This window comes from Ambystoma mexicanum, chromosome 1p, assembly GCF_040938575.1.
Source record: "Ambystoma mexicanum isolate Mex_15411 chromosome 1p, UKY_AmexF1_1, whole genome shotgun sequence".
NCBI classification, from domain to species: domain Eukaryota; kingdom Metazoa; phylum Chordata; class Amphibia; order Caudata; family Ambystomatidae; genus Ambystoma; species Ambystoma mexicanum.
In genome coordinates, this window is record NC_090921.1 from 728,548,563 (window position 1) to 728,570,304 (window position 21,742).

At 49.0% G+C, this 21,742-nt stretch overlaps 1 protein-coding gene across 4 annotated transcripts in view; it reads right to left on the bottom strand.

Moving 5' to 3' along the window:
• The window catches only part of ADAM15 (ADAM metallopeptidase domain 15), a 583,228-nt gene that overhangs the window by 330,996 nt on the left and 230,490 nt on the right, over positions 1–21,742 (bottom strand). For all 4 annotated transcript variants that reach the window (XM_069650163.1, XM_069650162.1, XM_069650165.1 and 1 more), the window contains exon 3: positions 9,380–9,456. In XM_069650163.1, coding sequence (XP_069506264.1) covers positions 9,380–9,456 — 77 coding nt within the window. The remainder of the gene's footprint in view (positions 1–9,379; positions 9,457–21,742) is intronic.

Genomic DNA, 21,742 nt, shown 5'->3' on the forward strand with positions numbered 1-21,742 from the left:
TAGATCTATCTCAAGACCTCTTCTCCATCAGCGGATTTTTCTCAACAGAAACATGCCTATGTGACGGGGTTTATACCCCAAGGACTACTCTATACTTTGTAGTAGAATTGGTAATTGTCTTTATTTCGATTTCTCAAGCTTGCCACAATTTCTTCATCATAGCATTGATTTACAGCAATGTGTCTGGTTCATTCCTGGTCGGTACTTCAGCCAGTCTGTGGTTATTCGGGCTTCCCTTAAGCCAATAGGCCAAGGCGTATGCTATTGTCTCTTCTTCCTCACTTTCATCAGTCTGCAACAGGAAGGACACACACCATCATTCAAAGCACAGCGCCCTTTTAAATCCATCAATTCTTCCGGATTCCAAATATTCTATGCCCCCTCAGACAGTTCACCAACTGTAGGCAAGGGCAACCTCCCTGAGGCGGCATATCACTCAGTGTTTCCTTCTTGATACGTGCCTCTATGGTGGCCTCTGCTCCACGCGTCCTTGTTCCGATGCTGGTCCTGCCCGCCATGTTGGGTCAGTTACTTTTCGGTTGCTGGCTCCAGCAGGATCCTGGAACCTAGCAGTTCGGGCTGGACTGCCCCTTTTGGGGTGACACCAAGCCTGATTTGCATATGGTATTTCCCCTTCTGTAATGGCTTGGCAGGCGAAGAACAATGGTCTGGAGGGTTGCCCAGAGCAATGCCAGTGGTTAAGATTCAGTCTAAACCTTCCAGCCATCACCTCTTTGTTTTTGCTTTGTCGCCCCGAGTGGGACGGGTATGCCCAGACGTGGGTCCCATGCCTGCTGGGGCTAGAGACCCAAGCTACTCCTCACTGATGAGGCCCAACGAGGCCGAAACATGTTTGGGGATGCTTGTGGTCTCGTGCAGAAGGGATGTGACCTAGCAGTTCGGGCTGGACTGCCCCTTTTGGGGTGGGACCAAGCCTGATTTGCATATGGTCTTTCCCCTTCTGTAATGGCTCGGCAGGCGAAGAACGATGATCTGGAGGGTTGCCCAGAGCAATGCCAGTGGTTAAGATTCAGTCTAAACCTTCCAGCCATCACCTCTTTTTTTTTTGCTTTGTCACCCCAAGTGGGACGGGTATGCCCAGACGTGGGTCCCGTGCCTGCTGGGCCTAGAGACTCAAGCTACTCCTCACTGATGAGGCCCAACAAGGCCGAAACATGTTTGGGGCTGCTTGTGGTCTTGTGCAGAAGGGATGTGACCTAGCAGTTCGGGCTGGACTGCCCCTTTTGGGGTGGGACCAAGCCTGATTTGCATATGGTCTTTCCCCTTCTGTAATGGCTTGGCAGGCGAAGAACAATGGTCAGGAGGGTTGCCCAGAGCAATGCCAGTGGTTAAGATTCAGTCTAAACCTTCCAGCCATCATCTCTTTGTTTTTGCTTTGTTACCCGAGTGGGACGGGTACGCCCAGACCTGGGTCCCGTGCCTGCTGGGCCTAGAGACCCAAGCTACTCCTCACTGATGAGGCCCAACAAGGCCGAAACATGTTTGGGGATGCTTGTGGTCTCGTGCAGAGGGGATGTGAACAAGCAGCTCGGGCTGGACTGCCCCTTTTGGGGTGGGACGAAGCCTGATTTGCATATGGTCTTCTCCTTCTGTAATGGCTTGGCAGGCGAAGGACGATGGTCTGGAGGGTTGCCCAGAGCAATGCCAGTGGTTAAGATTCAGTCTAAACCTTCCAGCCATCACCTCTTTGTTTTTGCTTTGTCTCCCCGAGTGGGAAGGGTATGCCCAGACGTGGGTCCCGTGCCTGCTGGCCCTAGAGACCCAAGCTACTCCTCACTGATGAGGCCCAACAAGGCCGAAACATGTTTGGGGATGTTTGTGGCTCGTGCATAAGGGATGTGACCTAGCAGTTCGGGCTGGACTGCCCCTTTTGGGGTGGGATCAAGCCTGATTTGCATATGGTCCTTCCCCTTCTGTAATGGCTTGGTAGGCGAAGAACGATGGTCTGGAGGGTTGCCCAGAGCAATGCGAGTGGTTAAGATTCAGTCTAAACCTTCCAGCCATCATCTCTTTGTTTTTGCTCCTGGTTTGGGGAGCCAGTCTTGTGTTCCATCTGTGAGCAAAACCTGTTTCGAAGAGGTGCTGGAGAGGCAGTCCTGCTTCCAAACGTCCCTGTGAAGCCAGCCCTGTTCCTGACTTTGTTCAGATACATCCACCGTCATCATCCCCAAACCCAAGAACTGCAGTGTTAGAGGCCGGCGATGCTCAGTCCCTCTGGCTGTAGGAGTCCTGGACGACCTGACCGACTCCTTTAGGTGAGCATAGGTGAGGATTGTGATGAATCCAATGGAGCCCTCACAGATCCCAGCAGTGACCTCCTTCCATGTGGCCAGGGGACGGCAGTCGCTACCTAATCCTAACCCTGGGGGCCGCTATATGAGGGAGGATCACATGGGAGGAGACAACTACCGGGGAGATGACATGACTTCATTGGATGAGACACGGTATACCCCCCCTTTATCCACAAGGAAGACAACCTTATACCAAATACCAATATGGCCTATTGCCAAGTGTTTGTTCCCCCCTGTAGAAAAAGTAAAGAAACTTCTCCCCAAAATTCTTTAAGTCAAACTCCCATCTATGACCTGAAGTATAAAAGCTCCAACAAAACCCCTTTCACTTTTGGTTCACCTTCATGTGGAATAATTGAGAGAAACTCCCCAGAGGCTGTGTATCAATTGGCTTCAATGGACTCAACTCCGAAAACCAACTACGGAGATGAGGAGGATGAAGGAATTGGTGCAAAGCAAGAAGAGCCTCAAGCTCAATGTGCGTACTAGTTGTTTGATGAAAACACCTGAGCGCTGGAGATTTAAAGATGGCAACCACAAAATGAGAAGTTGTTCAGGAGAAGACATTGGTTCTTCCGCAGAGGCGTGCAAATGCTGGAGCCACAAGCTGGTGTGGCGGAGCAGTGGGGCTCGCCTGCAGAGATGGAGAGATGCAGTGTGTGATCAGGGCGTGCCATGGAGACACCAGGAGTCACCAGAGAGTTCCTGGGCGCTCGGCAGCTCGAAGAGGCAGCGTTCTCCTTACCGAGACGTCTGAGCAACCCAGAGTGGGCACGCAGCAGAGTTACACCACGGAAGCGCAAACAAGACTGTAGACTCTACATAGAGCCGGTGAATAAGCCCAAAGCAAGTAGGGACAACAGGGCATTTCAGAGACTGCACCAAGGACAATTTGAATGTTATAAGATTGCCAATACAGAAACAATAAGAAGATTGTTTGAAAGCAGAAAAGGCAAAGTGCAGACCCAAACTCCAATAACATACGAGTGCATGAGATGCAAATGTGGGGAAAAGCTTGAACGAACATTGAAGCAGACCGATATACCGAGTAAAGAACGGTATATGCAGTCTTGGTTATAAAGAGGAACTGTAGTAAAAGAAGGAGAAGTCCTGGCAAGGGAAGGATACCAGGCAGTTGAAACTACATATGAAGTCCTGGCAGAGAGGAATACTAGGAAGTTGAAACGATATGAAAAGTCCTGGCAAGGGAAGTATACCAGGCAACTGGAAATACAAGAGAAGTCCTGGCAGGGGAGTACACCAGGAAAATTACAAATCTACAATAAATGTCAAAGAAAGACAATAAAGAAGGAACCTGTGTTAATGAAGGATCACTACAGCACTGTTTACCCAACAGGAGTATTGTGAGTCCAGAGGAGACACAAAAGATCTGTTAGAAGAGACAATGCCATCCCATTGAAGAATCCATTGGAGAACATTTACGCTGGAGCTTTTCTATTTTTTTCATTTATGAACACTTTTTGCCAAAGCCAGGTTAAAGACATTTTCACTTCTCACTTTGTTATTTTGTTTATAGTGTGAGGGTCAGGAAAGAACATTTGGACCCAAGGACGGCTTTTAATGTATGCCATCCTGACACAGACAGATCCTTAATTTTTGGTTTTTAAGGTATGGAAGCTCCTCTTCAGAATAGGATCAGAGAGGCATTTTCCCAACCCATTTAAGTTGTGTAAAAGTCTTTAGCCAAAATATGCCAACTTTGTGCCTGGCTTTTATTTCGGATCCATAAGAGGGTCTCTATGGTAAGGTGACCCACTCTCTAGATATGTTGCCATTTTGAGCCGAGGCACAGCTTCACAGAACAGGTGAAGTCATTTCTTGGATGGTATTGCAGCTAACCCCATATAAAACTATGAGTCTAAGTTCTAAGCATGTATTATCTGATCTAGCGTGGCTTTGCCTTTCCCTTAAGCTGCAGGTTTCTGATACTGTGTTTGTAAAATCAGTAAAAGATCTTAAGGCATTCAGGAAGGCAGAATTGGGTGTGAGCAAACATATAAGCAAGGTGGTAAAAAGTGATTTTTTCAAACTGTCAAATTTTCAGGTCCTTATTTATTTATTTATTTATATGGCCACAAAGCTGATTTCGCACAGATTCTGGGTTAATTTATCAATTCTAAACTGGACTACTCTAACATACTTTATGTTGGGATCCTAAAGTACCGATTAGAATGGCTTCAGGCAGTTCACAGTTCTGAAGTTCACCTTATTTATGGCCTATTTAAGTTCCACTCAGTCTCAAGCACTTCATTGGCTTGCAGTTCAACAGATGATTCAATTTAAATCCTTTGTTTAGTTTTAAAGTGGCTTCATGGCCTGGCCCCTGAGCATCTTCTGGAAAATCTGGCCATATGAACCGAAGCAGCTACTCCGATCTTATGATACCTGTATGTTGATGATTCTAAAACCTAGATGCAAGAATAGAGGGGACCGAAGATTTTAGTAGCAGTTCATCATCTCTGGGACTCTTTCTAACTGGTGAGTTACATGTTGTCCCATCACTCTGACTTCCTTCCAGAAAGCTTTGAAGACTTCCTTTTCTTGGGAATTGCCTTACTCCAACTATAGCTTTGGAAATGATTTTCACATCTGCATGCAGATGCAGTTTATTCTGCATGGGGCGTGGGCATTATCAAATGTTCTGAATAAAAAACAAATAAATAAGGACACTGATTGGGAATTGCAATAGTCTGTCACTGTGAACTTGTCTGGCAATCATCCCCTGACTGGCCACTTGGCCTCACCTCTACCTCACCCATTGGCTCTCACCTGGCAGCAATGGCTCTAGGGAAAGGAGAAGCATCTATGTAGTGAGCGTGAGGACTTGACAGGGTTCACTCCTTAGAAGCACACTTCACCTCCCTGATCATTACTGTTGTGGACTGCCTGCTCCTGGAGGAATCCGCTCTTGCGATTTACGGTTTGAGGAGCTTTGCACTTCTGTGAGCCATGTGCCCAGGCTACTCCAGATGCAGGTTCCATACATTATTGAATCCACTGAAAGAGGTCCCATCTTAAAGAAGTCAGCACCTCTGCATCTCAACACTGCAAAACAGGGCAAGTACATAACTGTGATGCTAGGGAGCCTGGGCAGCTCAAAGGGGCACCTTTTGATATGCTGCACCCTCAATCTTGGTGGGGCACTAGCTGTTTTACAAATAAAACAGATACAGGGTTACACTGTTACGTGTGACCTGAGACTGTACCGTATCTCCTGTAACTTGGTTTATGAGGCTGGGACCCAGATTGCGTCATGCAATGTACCTTGTGCTTTGGGGCTCGACAGGGTCGAGTTGGTTTCAGGGCACTTTGCAGCTTCTGCGAAAGAGTTCAAGGCGGGAGAAAGCTAGAGGTATCAGGCGTCAGGCAGTTCGGCAAACGAGACTGGACGGACAGCTGCAGGCTGGCCTACACGGCGGCTTGGGGTCAGGAATCATTATCTTTGTGCTGGTTGGCGGATCAAAGCATTGATCGAGGCGTCTCGGACGACGTTAGCGACACCGCCATGACAACAGTCAGTGGTGCAGTCGGTTGCAGCTCGAGGGGCTCGACTGTCTTAATAATGTCCTTTAAGGCAGACGCTGGTTGATGCTTGTTGATACACTCCTCCTAGCTTCTTCACTGGGCTTCTGTCGTCCTTTTAGGCAGATGGCCCAAAGCTGAGGAGCGTTGTAGGCACCTGCCTTGTGCTGGGTTTGGTTCAGGAACTCTCTGGCCCTTCCCACCCAAAAAGCTTGATTGAAGATACTAGCATGGCAATCTGTGTGCTGGCTGGGTTCCGGTTCTGCAGCTGCTGTAAGGTTCCTTTGGGTTCAGTATTTCCCTCTGTTCACTGGGAGATGTTTAGGGAAGGGATCTTGCTTCCCTCTTTGGAAATCCTGGCCCTCCTTCATTGGTGGAAGCTGTAAGGCAGGTCCTCAGATGATCTGCCAAAAGAGGGGCTCAACCCGCTTTTAAAGCCACATGGGCCCCAGTGACTGGTGTAGGCTAAGCCTAACTAGAATCAATCATGGGTCCCTACCAACAATCTCCTGTATGCGTGAGGTCATAACCAGAGTGCTTTGCAACAGGAAAGGTGAAGGGGTGAAAACAAGTACTACTAAGTCCCACCGATCTTCCTGTCTGTTGTGGATCAAAGGGCCTCTCTGGTTAATTGAACTCTCTGTGATTCCTGATTAAGGCGGCAGGTCTCCCTTGAAGCCGCAGCCAGACTCGACTTTCGTTTGCTGCCAACCACATACTCGTACCTTCTGAATGGGTCCGCTGTGGGGATGATTACTGTAAACAGCTGTCCCAGACATGACATTTCACTGCCCTTGATAATAAGAGGCAGAAGGTGGCTTCAGGTTGACAAAAATGCATATCAAAGGTGTTGGGGTTTCTTGTCTTTTGTTAGCCCTGCGACTAGGCCTCTCATGGACCTGCTTGAATTAACTCTCATCAGTATGCATAGCTGGCACGCGCAGGGCCAACAAAGGACAGGGCGGATCCATGTGGCCTTTGCCATTTAATCAGACTAGCAATGGCAGGAGGAAGGTTTTGTCCTCCCTTATTGTGATGTCTGGATGTACTCCTGACTGTCACATTCCAACTAAATGTGACTGGGCGGTGACGCCTGTAGACTGTGTCCACCCAGTGTACATGGGTCTATGTGTTTGTCATGTGGTGCGCATTGGAACATGTGTGCGGATTAGCCCCACACATTTTCCAGAGGTTGATCTGCCATCATTCAACTTCATATAACATTTCAAAAAAGTCCAGGGGAGTGCACACCCACCGTACGGATGGTCGAATTCCTCACACCTCTACAGAATTATCCTGCTCATCCTTATCCTCTTCTTCCTCACTCTATTGCTACTCTTTACAAGAGGACTCCAAGCACCCAACTACATTGCTCAAACATCCCATAATCGCCCTATTCCGATAATTCCCTCTGTGCCAAACGGCAAACGAGTTGGTCTGCCCATACCCACTCTTACTTCAAATGTGCTTCAGGCGCTATATAGCAGTAACACAACTTAAACATGACTGTTCCACACGATTATTCATTGTGGGAAGAGTAGTGTCTTTAAGTGCTTTCTAAATAGAAGATGGTTATTTGCAACTCCAAGCTGGGCTGCTCATGTTCTCTACACCTTGACTTTGCCCAGTTTGGCTAGCCTCGTCCTTGGCATTGCACCCCTTTCACTGAATCGGGAGAAGTGATGGTTATAACATTAGATATGGTTGGCTTAAACTTCATGTATTTTCTGATGGGATGGAGGCATTGTCGAGTGTGCTCACAGTTATGTTTCCCCTTATTTGCACACATTGATGCAGAGGCTGCTCGTGATCGTCCCATCTTGAATAGCTATTTTTCAGTTATGCTTTTAGGTGATCACTTGTCTCAAAGTTCAGTTACACATCCTCTGGGTAAAGCAGGTGCGCATATATGCAATGCAGAGCCCGGTTAAGAGAGATGAGTTGGAATTGAAGAGGAAGTGACACAGTATGACTTAAGTAGAGTGATCTGTCACAAAGGAGTGTACACATTTAAGTGTGTTACTAAAAGGGTAGCCCAGGGGACACATGCTTGTCTTGAAAGCAAGACAATACTGAACAGCATGGGTTTTATACCTGGTCCCACGCTTGGACTGAGCATGAGGAACAAAATAAAAAAGTCCTTCCTCAGGGTTTCCTGTATGCAGTCATTTAGGGTTTTAAGGTCAACCGATTTGTTTGCTGCCAATAAGTCCAGTTATATGAGGGCTACCCGTTGTCTGGCGTCAGATGCTTTTATAATCTCCTCCCCTTATCCATCAGTGTAGTTTGTGCTCATACCTGACTGAAACCATGATGGTCTGTCATGAAGAAGGCCTGCGCTCTTGCTGTGGTTTTCAAGTTGCACTAGAGCGATTCTCTCTAAGATTTTGACCAGAAAAGGAAGATTTAATATTAAATGAAAGTGGTCTTATTGGTTAGGGACAGCAATTAGTTTCTTAAGCGGGACACTTTTATTCAGTTGTTTGGGCACCACTGCACTATGAGGGTAAGGGGCATAATTTCTCTGTTTAGTTATGCAGAGAGCTTCGGTACAGATCTGGTCCTCTTAGGTGGTGGTTGAGCCTGGGTGGTGTGAAGCTGAGGAGGCCTTCATATTTTTCACTCATCTGGTGAAGTTGTCTTCAAATGCTAGGTTAAAGAATGTGAAGCTAGAAGAATTTACAGGCTCTAAAAGGAGTCCAAGTGGTGGCAGAGGGCGGGGGGAATTTTATCAGGGTGTGGATGTTCATTGTTAATTTCTTACATTTTTCTCAGGGGACCACTCCGGTGGTGATAGTGCGTGGTACAAATGTCCTTTAAAATTGACATTAACATTAACGACAAAGAAGGCCAGTTCACACACAAAGGCTGGAAAGGGCTGACGGCGCAGCTTGACTGCTCAGGATTAGTGAGTTCCCTAGGTATTTTGTACAGTTCCTTGGTTTGTGGGGTCTGCCATACAGCAGTGGATTATGTTGCCCCGTGACAGTCACAGGTATGGCTCTTGAAAAGTACTGTATCGCAAAAAGTGTTAGATTTGCGCCACTTTCTTTCAAGTTTTCTGCCCATTCTTTTCACGATGGTCAAAACGCTATAGATCTCACTTAGCAATGGCCATTAAATGGGTGGGACATAGTCAAACTACATATATCAATCCTCATGTGTCAATCTGCATTGAAAAGCATTACAAACCTGCATTCAAAGCACCTACTTCAAGCTCTCATGTTAAAGCTCTTATTTTAATGACAATAGTTTTGGCTTTTTTGGTAGCGCTTTCACTGCCACCTAATAGCCAAAACTAATGATGCTGTTTGGCTAACAAATGACATACTAGTCGAACATAGTTCCCCTCCTAGCCCCAACAATTCAATTGGATTCTCTCATCAAACAACCTGCACCTGACCCATAAACACTTAACCAACCCAACCAGGCTTCTCACAATACAATCTTCAGAATGAGGTCCACCAAAATAGCACTTACCCCTTCCACTCACAAACCACGTCCAATTATCTTGTACAACTTACTTGTTTTGTTTCAGCTCAATCTCGTAATCATCACCTTCGATTTCCAACACAATAAATAGCTGGGAAGGGTGACCCACCTGCAATCAAACACAAGAAGGAAAGAGTTAGATATTGGTAGATTATGCTGGTAGATATGTAAAGCAATCCATGAAGGGAAACCGTGACACAAAGACTTCGGGCCTAATTACAAGTGTGGCAGTATTCTGGCAGTAAATCCACCAGAAAACCACCAAAGAGAATTACTGTTACGGCCACTTGGCCCAACGAATTTACCGCTGGATTACAAGTGGTGGTAGTCAGTGTATGTCCCCATTCTTTGGAGTCCACTGGACTCCATGGGGATTTTGGCAGAATTACCACTGGCGGTAATTCCCCTTATTTGTTTGGTGGTAACATGGTGGATTCTCCTATTGCAGGAAAACATTTTTCCACCTCACTGCCAAACCTGTAGTACGGTGGTGCGGTAAAACAATGGTAACTGAATTACTGCCACATTACTGCTGTTTTTTTACTGCACCACCGTATTTGTAATGATGCGCTAAGAATAATTCAGGAGTGGGAGGACAACGTAAGACCCAGTTCAGAACACTCACTCATATTACAAACAACTTTTGTTTAGATCAGCAGCTGAAACAGTGAAAAAGAGCCACAAGTGTCCCAGTTTCTAATTCTGTTCCTTACCCAATACCTATATCACAACAAAATCAATAAACCAGGATATGGAAAGACGAACGTGCTTGTTACTTAAGAACAAATTGAGCCTTTGAAAAAACGGAATCAACAACCCTTTGACATGGTGTCATTAAGTACATGTATACATTCTGGGTTTCAGTTTACACTGAAAACATTTCCCAAAAAATCAAAGAAATTAAATGTTCTATTTTTGGGGTAAACAGAAAAGCACATATCTTTACTGTACTGCTGCTGCAAGGCTCAATGCAAACAGTTGTTGAAAAAACACATATTTGTCAGGCATCAGCGAGGGACCCCGGCAGGGTTGCTTTGTAGCACTTCTCTTAGTTCCCACACCTCCAGTATTTCCTGAGTTTTGTTGCAACGAGTAGGATCACCTCACCTCTGCCTTAATGTTTTTTCACTGATTTTAGGTTTTTTGTGATACTATATCTTTCTCAAGGCCTACTTGCCGTGGCCACTGCCCAATCTGCAACAATTAGAAAAAAACACTGTGGCCCGCAGGACATGGCCTTTGGCCGGGGCCCATATTGCCCTGACTAGTAAACCACCAGATCCCACTGGCCACCCACTGTCTTTGACTGTACACATTGCCACAATAATCAAAAAAGGCTGTGGTCCACTCGTAGAACCATGGAAGAAGCATGTGTACTCTATCCCTCTATCAAATAAATAACCAGATCCAACCGATCATGCCATTTTGGAACAATTAGGCTAAGACAAAACACCATGGGCAACTAGCCATGGCCCAAGTGGGTCCTTATTTCCACCCCTAGTTTCATTCGGGGGGTGGGGGGGCAGTGTTTCATCAAAACATTTCCCACAGAAATAAAACCCTGATCACTGTGACGCCTCTTTGTATTGCCGCAATAATCATTCCCACAGCAATTGCAGATTACCATGGTAAAGGGAAGATGTTTGAAAATTAGGAAATCTTCCCCATGCTCACTTCCACTCGCCATGTGCACCCCTTCACTTTTTTTGGTCCCTACCAAACCCCACCACACTGGTTATATATCCCCTGTCCTGCTCCTATTATCCCCTTTCCCGCCTCAAACCCATGATGTGTTTTTCGCACTTGCAATGCGTCCATTGTTTAAAAAAAAGCTACTGCATAAACTTACACCATACTACAAAAGAGCAATATCAGAAACACTTTATGCCCAACCTGTTTTTTATATGCTGCAAGTCCATCCAGTGGTTTTCCACACTACACATGTTAAAAGGAAGCACCTTTATCTCCATAGTAAAATTAATGGGAGAAGGCTGAAAACAGCGTGTGGTCTTGGTCTAATAACATTTAAACAGTTTAAGGAACTATCCCCACATTTTCCAATTTGGAGAGGCCTGTCCCAGACTTTATTTTGGGAGGGGGTGGGGGGCAGATGGAGGTGACGATTTCATCGAAATCCATCCTGTGAGTCAAAAGTTATTACCTCCAGAATTTTAGGAACAGTAAACTCAAATTAGATATATATATATATATATATATATATATATATGTTGTTGTTAAGGTGAAACTTAAGAACCACTGACTTTTGTGAACACTATTGCTATACCCAAAGAGAAAAAGGTGTACCTTTGGATTGGTGGACAGTGGCAATGCCTTGGCAGAGTTCTGCCAAATAAGAAACAAGTTCACAAAAAGCACTGCAGATATTCCTTTTTTGGAGTTGGGTGTAAATCCGTCTAGATGTTTCTTAAGAAATGTGATGGCAAAGACGGGTGCCCTCAGGACCAAAAACGTTTCATATACTTTCCCGGTGCACTGTGGCACTGAGGCTTTTCAGACATGAAAAATCCGGCTTTTCAGACATGAAAAGCACCTTTTCTTTTGCTCAATACAAGATGTCCCCGCGATAATCCTGCTGGTTCGCAATAAATGACACATAGAAGGTAAGAAGGGGAGGTTTCATATCAGGTTAGGGATGGGAAGGGTGAAAGAGGACAAGCTGGTGAGCTGACACTTTGGGAAGTGCTAAAGAGACCTTTTTCAGTGAGATCGTTTTAGTCTCGGTGAAGGAACGTCACAGGATCCCCCCACCACCCCGGTGAAGAGCCGCAGTAAGTCAAATGCGCCACAGGAAGAACCAGGGGCAAAACGATATAAGGATAGGGGCTGCAGGCAGACTGATTTCAGAGAGGGGTGCGGGGAGGACCACAAATGATGAATGCTGCATATGTAGAGTAATAAGGGGGCTTAAAAATGTTTTTTATTTTTAAGGCGTTTTCGTTTTACTGCAAGAATAAAAACACTTTGCATTCCTGCGAGAATCTTGCCTGTACTATGGATCGCCAGCGCTTGAGCCCCGGAGGAATATTTCTGCAGGAAATTGCCAATGGAAAAGCAGGCGTAAGCGGCCCCGCGAAGTGCGCGCAAACAACAAACAAGCTCAGACGCTACGATGAATGTACCGTTCCTCGCAGCAGTAGTCATGGGACACCGCAGGAGGAGGAGGATAGCCAGGCCCCGCATTTTTTTACCCAGGACCAGTCTTTTTGGGATGCCTGATGACCAGGTGTATGGGAGGTACAGGTTTCAACCACACATAATCCTAGACCTGGTGAGGGAGTGGGAGGATGACCTCACATCACCCACCCTGTGCTCACAAGCACTGAGCCCCTTCGAAAAGGTGCTCAATGTACTGCACTTCTTGGCTACTGGTTCATTTCAGCGGACAAGTGCCTTAGTGGGGGGGGGTCTCACGGGCCATGCAGTCACGCTGCCTACACCAGGTGTTGGCAATCATCACTGCGCGCCCCTCAGTCCGCAGGCACATATACATGCCCAGAACACCTGCCGAAAGGCAGGCTGTTGTCCAGCAATTTTACAGGGTGGCACACTTCCCCAAAGTCCTAGGTGCCATCGATTGCACCCATGTGGCTTTACGTCCACCCAGGGCCACTGAGCACATCTATCGGAACCGCAAGCACTGGCATTCCAACAACGTGCAGGTTGTATGTGATGCCAAGGTAATCATCACCTCAGTATATGCCAACTATCCAGGGTCCAGCCATGATAGTTTCATATTCAGAATGTCACCCCTAAACCGGGACCTGGAAGCTGGCCGGCATAGCGACACATGGCTAATTGGTGAGTATAAATGCATCTCTACATGCATGCATGTCTGAAACTGAGAAATAAGAAAACCCCACTAATGACAACCATTATCACCGCCCTAGGGGACAGTGCCTACCCTCTGAGCACCTACATGATGACGCCAATTCGGAACCCCACGACACCACCCGAGGTAAGATACAACACAGCCCCTATTGCAACCCTGGGCATAGTGGAGCGCACATTCGGAGTGCTCAAGTCACATTTTCGCTCCCTTGACCGCTCTGGTGGGCAGCTGCTATATGCGCCCCCACTAGTGTGCAGGATCATAGTGGCAGCATGTGTCCTGCCCAACGTTGCAACCCGCAGGGGCGTGCCGGTGGACATGGCGGTGCCCCCACATCCGCAACCACATGCACGGCCGCTGCGCATGGGAGGTGAAAGGGCACGTGGTGAGGCAGCCCGTACCCAGCTTGTGGCAAATTACTTCACCTAAAATCCCACCCCTGCGGAGTGCACACAGGCCTGGCACATACCAGCTGACAATCAATGATGATGACAAAAGGGACAGTCAGCTGTCACAACCCTACCAGCCTGAGATTGTTCACCTGGAAGTGTTACATTGTGTGCATCCCTACCTACTTAAAAACACCCAATGCTGTTTCACAAAAAGACACACATTCATGCAGCAGGAATAACTACCCCCTTGCAAAATACCACATCAAAATAGTACCATGTCACCCAATCCCTCCCCATCTCAGCGACCCAACACACCATGCCATGGCATGCAATGTGAAAGCAACCAAATGAATGCACAACACATGACACAAGTGTCACAAAGTGTCTGTCCATAATGTAAACAGGCCACAGACAATATGCGCTCAGCAATCAATAAGAAACAGCACACATGAACAAATACTTACCAACAACACAAAACATCAGTTCAGTATGAAACCGTGTCAATATATGATAGTAAAAAATTGAAGTAGTGCAAGTCTCACAACCTGACTAAGGCAGCACATCGACCCCTTCCAACTGCAGAGTGTTGCTGTCAGGCAAATGTCTCAGTGTACTGCATACAACATGAACTGCATCTGCAAAGGAGATGGCCTCGTGAAGACATGAAGAACCTACATGTAAATAAGGAGACAGACATGGATGCACAAGCACATATCAATACACCATGCAGTGTAGAATCCAACAACAATCCCCACTAGGGATGTACACACAGTTTTGACTACAGACTGCCCACACAACTCATGGGAGCCCAATGTCACTGTGTAAGTTACTGTCACTTGGTCACACCCTTTGCAAGCCCATGGAAAGGGGAAGCAGGAGGGGTGTGTGTGTCAGGAAACCAAGCATCTAACCCAAAGACAGGACAAGCCTGCATGTGCCCAGCTGGAATACACAGTGGATGCCCACGGGAGCCACACAAAGCAACACACTGTAAAAAAAATATATAAAAAAAATATCAAAAATGCCCATGTGTGGACCGGGGGGGGGGGCACCAAGGAGGTTCGAGGTACAGGGTGCACTCCAACACCCACATGCGTGGATGTTGAGAAAATAAATACATCCATGGGCTCATGGCCTGCACGGCTGCGCTACAGTGGGAGAACTGCGTTCGCTCTCTTCACCCTCTGCTGCTACATCAGGAGGTGGCCGTGATATGGGAGGCAGCCCACGCAAAGCCCTGGTATGGTCCTCCATGGCAGCAAGCATGCGGTCTGGAAGGTTTGGTTCAGCAGGATGATGGTACGGAGATCCCCATGCAGCACCTCACGGGTTGCCCGCATTTCTGCCTGCATGGCCTCGCGTGATGCCCGGATCTCCACACGGGTTGCCTGGAGCTCAGCCGAGAGTGAACATGTGAGCTGCTCCAGCTGCTATTCTGACATAAAATTCCGGGAAGCCTCAAGTTCACCCAGAATATCTCTGAGGAACCCGCGTTCTAACCTCAGGGCTTCCCTGTGGGCCTGTGACTCTACAGATATGGCTTCGCGCAGAGCCTCCAGTCCAGCCCGTCGGTCCCTGTTGGACGCCAACATGTCCTCCCTGTGTGAGTGGCAAATGGAGTCTGTTGCCTGCTGCTGAAGCTCCGTCTGCCTTTCAGGGGAGAGAATGGAAGTGGCCACCCTATCCATTGCCTGAGCCATCATTTCACACGATGCTCCCTGTTGTGCTGCAATACTGTACATGGAGTTCTCCCACACTGTATTGCCTGGTGGCACACGGCCACAGCGTTGACGGGCACCACACCTGTTTGGGGCAAGGCGATCTGCACCTTGCTGTGCTGGCACTGCCTGAGGCTGCAGGACTGCATTCCTCCTTTGATCTGCTGGCCCAGGAACAGGAGCAAATATTGTGGAGTGTGACCATGCATCCGTAACCGCCAAAGGCAGACTTACCAACACTGAAATCCTCATAGAGGGGTATACCCCCGGTGCAGGTGGGTTGGACAGAACAGCATCCCTGCCAGAAACACTCACCTGCGACAGCACATATGTCTCACTGTCCGATTCAGCACCTGATTCATAGAGGTCTGCGGAGGTGCACCCAGAGACACCCCTGGACAGCTTGGTTTGTAGGACAAATGGGTTTTCACCCACCACCACCCCACGTCCTCCAGTGGTGCCCGGTTGTGGCTGTGATTCCTCCTGGGTCTGCACCATCTCCTCCTCCTCAACAGCATCAAGTGCCTCATCACCTGCAAAAACATGAAAGATAACAAATGGAAACAGGCATGAGTCCCATAGCACACACATAGGCCTGACGAGGCAGAGATTCAGTACATAAATTACACATGTCCCACATGACTATAACCATGGCATGCATGAACTGTCAATGATTTGGAAGGGGAGGCAAGAAGCAGACACTGAGGACTCCAAGATGGAAAAGCAACACATGTGCTGCATGCTGGATAGCACTGGCATCACACATTAGCCTGAGAGTGGCATGTCCAATACACATACATGACACATGCCAGCACACAGATGGCACATAGCATAGCCATGGTACATTTGACAAGTACAGCCACATGGTAGGAAATAAGTACTGTCACCCATCCATGTGAGATGGACATCATGAGATACAACATGCAAAATAGTGTGACAAAACACGCATGTGCCACACGCTGCTACAGATCCAGTGTTCAATTATACAGTGATGGCAGGCAGATGGATGCATCAATGGTTGGTCACTTCAACATGACAGAAGACAACAGTCATGTTCAACATTCAAACAGGGCCCAAAAATGATTGTGTGCAGGCCATTACTCAATCAGCCTGAATGGTTAAATCATTCCCATAACAAGGTAATAAATGTGGGCCATTGTGGGGTGTAATCTATGACAGAAGCATGTCACATTTGTGGCAGTAGGGCAGAAAAATGTGTCATAAAAATGGCAAGGATTGAAACAATCAGGCTGAATGAACAGGAAAACATTTTGAACAATGTTGTTGCAAGATGACAGTTGAAGGGCAACTGCAGTAATATGGTGAAAATTGGCTACTGTGGTCAGAAGGGATACTGTCATACCCAAACCAAAGGCCGGGGAATGGTTTGGAGGAACCACATGGTTGACCCATACCAGTCATGACTACACACCCTCACCTGGCACTGAATGAGAACACATCACCCAAGCAACATACACATGGATTACACACACATGCATGGGCACTGACCGGACAATGCTTCAAGATCTGGTAGGTCTCCCACGCCTCGGATCTGTTCCTCTGTGACGAAGGTTCCAGCGACAGACTCGTGTTCAGTGAGTTGGTCGTCCTCTGGTGGAGACCCACCACCAGTCACCAGAGTAGAGGCATGATTGGAAGCCAGCTTGTTCTTTGCTCTGCGTTTCAGGTCCTTGCACCGCTTGTAGCAATCATCAGCTGTGCGCCTCACAAATCCAAGGGCACTAATGTGGTCCGCAATGGTCTGCCAGTGGGCCCTACGTTGAGCAGGCGTAGTCTTGCACCCTGCAGTCACCACCATTTCGCGGCTATGTGCCAACACATAGGCCACAAGCGCATCTAGTTCGGCGTCATTGAAGCTAGGCTTCCTTGACGTGGCGGAGTGTGTAGCCGTGTCTGGGGTCCCAGCCTGTACCGCAAGAGCACCCTTCTTCCTCTTGAGAGGTGGTGCGGATCGTGAGTGGCTTACGCCGCTCTGGTTGGTAGGGGCAGAAGTGCAGGTGGACTGGGTACTGTAAGTTTGCGAAGGCACAATGACCAAAGGTCTCAGTGCAGGCATTGGCTGCAGGGTGATGTTGGCAGGACCAACGTTGGTGTGATGGACTTGGACCGACACTGTCCTGGCTGGGAGACTTGGAGCTGGGGTGGATTGAGCCTCCTCACCCTGGCTACTTGGGGCAGCAGATGACATTGCTGCCCCAGATCCACGTGGCCTGGTGACAGCAACCTTCACCGCCACACGTGGCTTAGACTTGGTGACCTGGAAGTCAGCCTGGGAGTCATCCTGTGCCGGTTCAGTTGACAATATGGGCCGGTTTAACAAGGGCTGAGCTGGGATGGTGTCAGCTACATTTCCCACAACCATTTTGGGGGTGGGGGGGCATAGGTGGCCCCGATTGGTCCTCCACACACTGCCTGCTTGGGCCACCCTGCACATCCTGGCCACGTCCCCTAACGCACCCACCTTTTGGAGGTCGACCACCTTTGCCTCCCTTACTGCTTGGTCGCTCCCAACCATGGCACTGATGTTGTTTTGCATATGGGAGTTGCAGTAAACAATTGTCCTGGGCAATTGGGGTGAAAGAGGTAGGGTACTAGATGGTATTCGTACCCTAGTGCTCTAGCAAGGCTGTCTGTGACCCCTGGGGGAAGATGACAGGTCACGCAACGCACAGGCACCCCAAAAACAATATCAAACGTGCACGCAACCCTTGGTAGACCACGTGTGTGGAAAAATGAACCTGCACTACGCTGTGGCACCCAGAAACACAAAAATAAGCGTACGCGTGATACACGCAGCCTACAATGACCTCTGAAGGGGTACGCGGCACACGGGGGCAACCACAGTTGGAAAAAACGTGCACGACTCACTGTCTGCCTGGAAAAAGAATGTGAAAAAGACATACGTGTGCGTGTTGGCAACACCCCCGCCAAAAGAAGAAATGATCGCAGTCTGAGGAAACAGGGAGTACGAACTGGAACCGTTGTGAAGTAATCACGTGTGAACCGACAAGAAGTACAAGAATCACCCGCTCGCTCACCGCAAATAGCACCTACGAGAAAATGGCGTCATACGTGTGCCTTTTGAGCCAGCCCACACGTGTAACGTCACTTACGTGCGTACGCGCTAAGGCCCTTTCCTCCAATAGCACGCTGATGTGCAGTTTGCTCACATGCTGATTCAGTATGCACCCGTGTTGTGGGAAACGCTCGTGCATATAACGTCACAGACGCGCTTACGGGCTAAGGGCCTTTCCTCGAATTACACGGTAACGTGCAGTTTTTTCACATGCCAAATCACTCCGTATCAAGCTGGCTACGCAACAACACACAGAAGACCACGCCCCTGCCCAGACGGCCGAATTACTGCCCCCCAGAGCCCCGAGCACGCTCCCACCTGCCATTTGCTGCTGCCTGCCTGCTGGCCACGTGCCCTGCTATTTGGTGCCTACACGTCAACCATCTGCAGGGGTCCAGTTGGTGTGACCACCCCTGCTGGAACAGAAGACTCCTGACTGAAGTACCATCTTGCTCCACAGCCCAGCCCCAGTACCCAGTTGCCCACCCACACCTGCCTCGGGGGTTGCCATGTCGGACACAACACCATCCGGCACCACTGGCAACCCCCAGCCAGAGAGGCAGAGGGCTACCAGCTTCAGTGCTGCAGAAGTTGGTATCCTGGTGGAGCAAGTCCTGGGGCATTATTATGCCCTCTTTGGAAGTTCACGCACCGACAATGAAGGACGGAAGAGGATCTGGATGGACATCGTGGCTGCCTTCAACGTGGAGGAGGTGGCAGCCCGCGACTTGCAACACGTCCGGAAGCGCTGAGAGGACTTCAGGTCTAGGACTCTCGGCAAGGCCCGGCGTCTCCTGAAGGCAAAGCATGCAAAGGGGCGCCGGGTCCACCTTACCAACATGCAGATGAGGGTCCTGGAACGCATACACCCAGTGCTCCACCTCCAGGTCCTTGGGAGGCAGACCCGTCCGGAGTCGAGAGGTAAGTGTGCATGCATACTGATTGGATGCTGTGCATGTTGAGGTGTGGCAGGTGTGTGCAGGTTGCACAAATGTCTTGGAAGGCCCATGTATGGATGTGTATGTACAGGGACATGAGCCTGCCGCATGAGAGTCCAGTGATGTGTGAGGCACATCAAAGGTGTATGAGTACAAAAGCATTATGGGCAAATGCATGTTGGGGTGCACACATGTTTACATATCTGTGTATGTACCATGGCATGGTTGGGGTGTGACACAAGGATGCGGGTCCACCTTCATGTACATGCATGGTGTACATGTGAGGGTATTTGACATGTGTGCCACTGTGATACACCAGGAATGCATGTGACACTGACATGTAGGAGGCTGATTGGCAGATGTGACATGGATGCCGAGGATTTGACTGCAACAGGTGGTGTAGATGTACAGATGCATATATGTCTGGTGGCGTGTGTGCATGTGTTTGCCAATCCCCGTGTTGCATGTGACGTCAGGCTAACCTTCGGATGGTCATGATGTTGTATGTGTATGGATGGTGCTGGCTGCTGCAACATTCCTGTTCATTTCCGCATGTGTGTCGCTTGAAATGATATGTGTGTTGGGGAGTGTGATGCCATGTGTGAAGTTTGAGACTGCCACTCATCTGCAACTGTCATGTGTGTATCAGACCATTGTACAGTGCCCTGATGCCTGTCTTCTGTCTCTTCTGTCTCTCCCTGTCTGCAGCGTCAACTGATGAAGAAGGCAGAGGCGGTGCTGTGGAGCACACAGGCAGGGATACCACCGCCAGCCGGAGAGGCAAGGCCCAGCTCCCCTCCCAGGTTGCCATCTCGTCGGGGAGTGAGGAGTCTGGTGCCGCCTACGCGGCCGCAGCTGTCAGGGGTAGGTCCAAGAGGCAGAGGTCAGAGGTGGACTCCTCGGCAGCAGAAGGGGCAGCTAAGACCCCACAGGGGCCTACGGAGGAAGATGGCACGGAGTCATCCAGGTTGGTTGGGGGTTTGGTTGAGGAGGAGGCCGTGGAAGTCACACACACCGGGCCTGGAGGGGGGGATTCCACTGGTGCCAGTGGTGCAGTCCAGGGGCAGGGACAGGAGGCAGCACAGGCCACCGCGGAGGTGCCTGTGTGTAATCCTGTTCCCGATCCTGTGACTGCATCATCCGGCACCAGCAGGGATGCCTTCGTCCAGACCCGTTTTCAGGGAGGGGATAACCGCAGAACAACTGGCCTTCCTCTCCCTGCGGACATGCCAATCCGGGACCGGCTTAAGCCTGTCTTGGGTGGGGTGGCTTTACGTGTTCATGACATACGGGATGACGTGCGGGGTTCTCGCAAGGACATCGCACGTCATTTCGAATGTCGCGAAGACCGCGTCAACCTACTGGGCGGGGTCACCAGTGCTGGGTTCCTCCGTGTGCTGGAGCTTCTGCCGACCCCCTCCTCAACTGAACACCCTATGCGCCGGTCGTCCTCCGTGCCATCTTCCTGCCCAAGTGTCACCCGGGCACCCTGTGGAGCTGTCCCTGACCCAGCAGCCAGGCTGGTGGAGGACACATCCCTGCCACAGTCGGGAGTCCGAGGTCCAGCAGGGGTGGCCACCCCAACAACTGGACCCCAGCAGGAGGATGACATGCAGGCAACAACAGGCAGGGCACATGCACGGCAGCAGCAGGCTGAAGGTGGGATCGATCATGTCTCGGGGCCAACAACATCAGAGGGGAAGGCATCGGCCGTAGGGCAGGAGTACCCTGGATTGGGAGTGTCTTCCATGTGGCATCGTTTGGGCCAGCAGATAGAAGCGGAGCGGCAGCGGGAGGAAGAGGCATGGCTCACAATGGTCAGGGCGGAGAACTCCATGCAGAGGGCGCTGAGGCGGGCCGAGTGCCTCGAGGCAATTCGCAGGGAGTTGGAGTTGGACATGGCATTGTCCCTGCGAAACCTCAGGGCCATGGAAGAGGCCCGCCTCCAGAACACAGACGAGGAGTTCGATGATGCCCTGGCCCAGGAAATCGAAAAATGAGCCGTCGGACTAGCCCGCCGCCATTGTATATAGTTTGTAGTGTTAGGTTTCATTTTTGTTTTGCTTTATTTTGGGGTGATTGGACTATGCCCCACACTTTTGTATATAGTTATTTCCTAGGTAGTTTTTTTGATAGGTTTAATTTCTTTCGTTGGGCTCATGGACCCTGGATGAAATGGTTGTACATAGTTGAACAGTGGATTTATGAGATAATTTTATTTTTTTACTCACCATGGATCAATGGATTTTACATTTTGCGTTTCCTTTGGATTTGCTTTGGTGGACCGAGAGTTTGGACAAATCTTCTTTTGGATTACTTTGGATTGGTTCTTCATATTTTTTTAATTCTGTTTTGGACATGCATTTCATTTCATGTTTCAAATATTTGTCATGCTTTCAT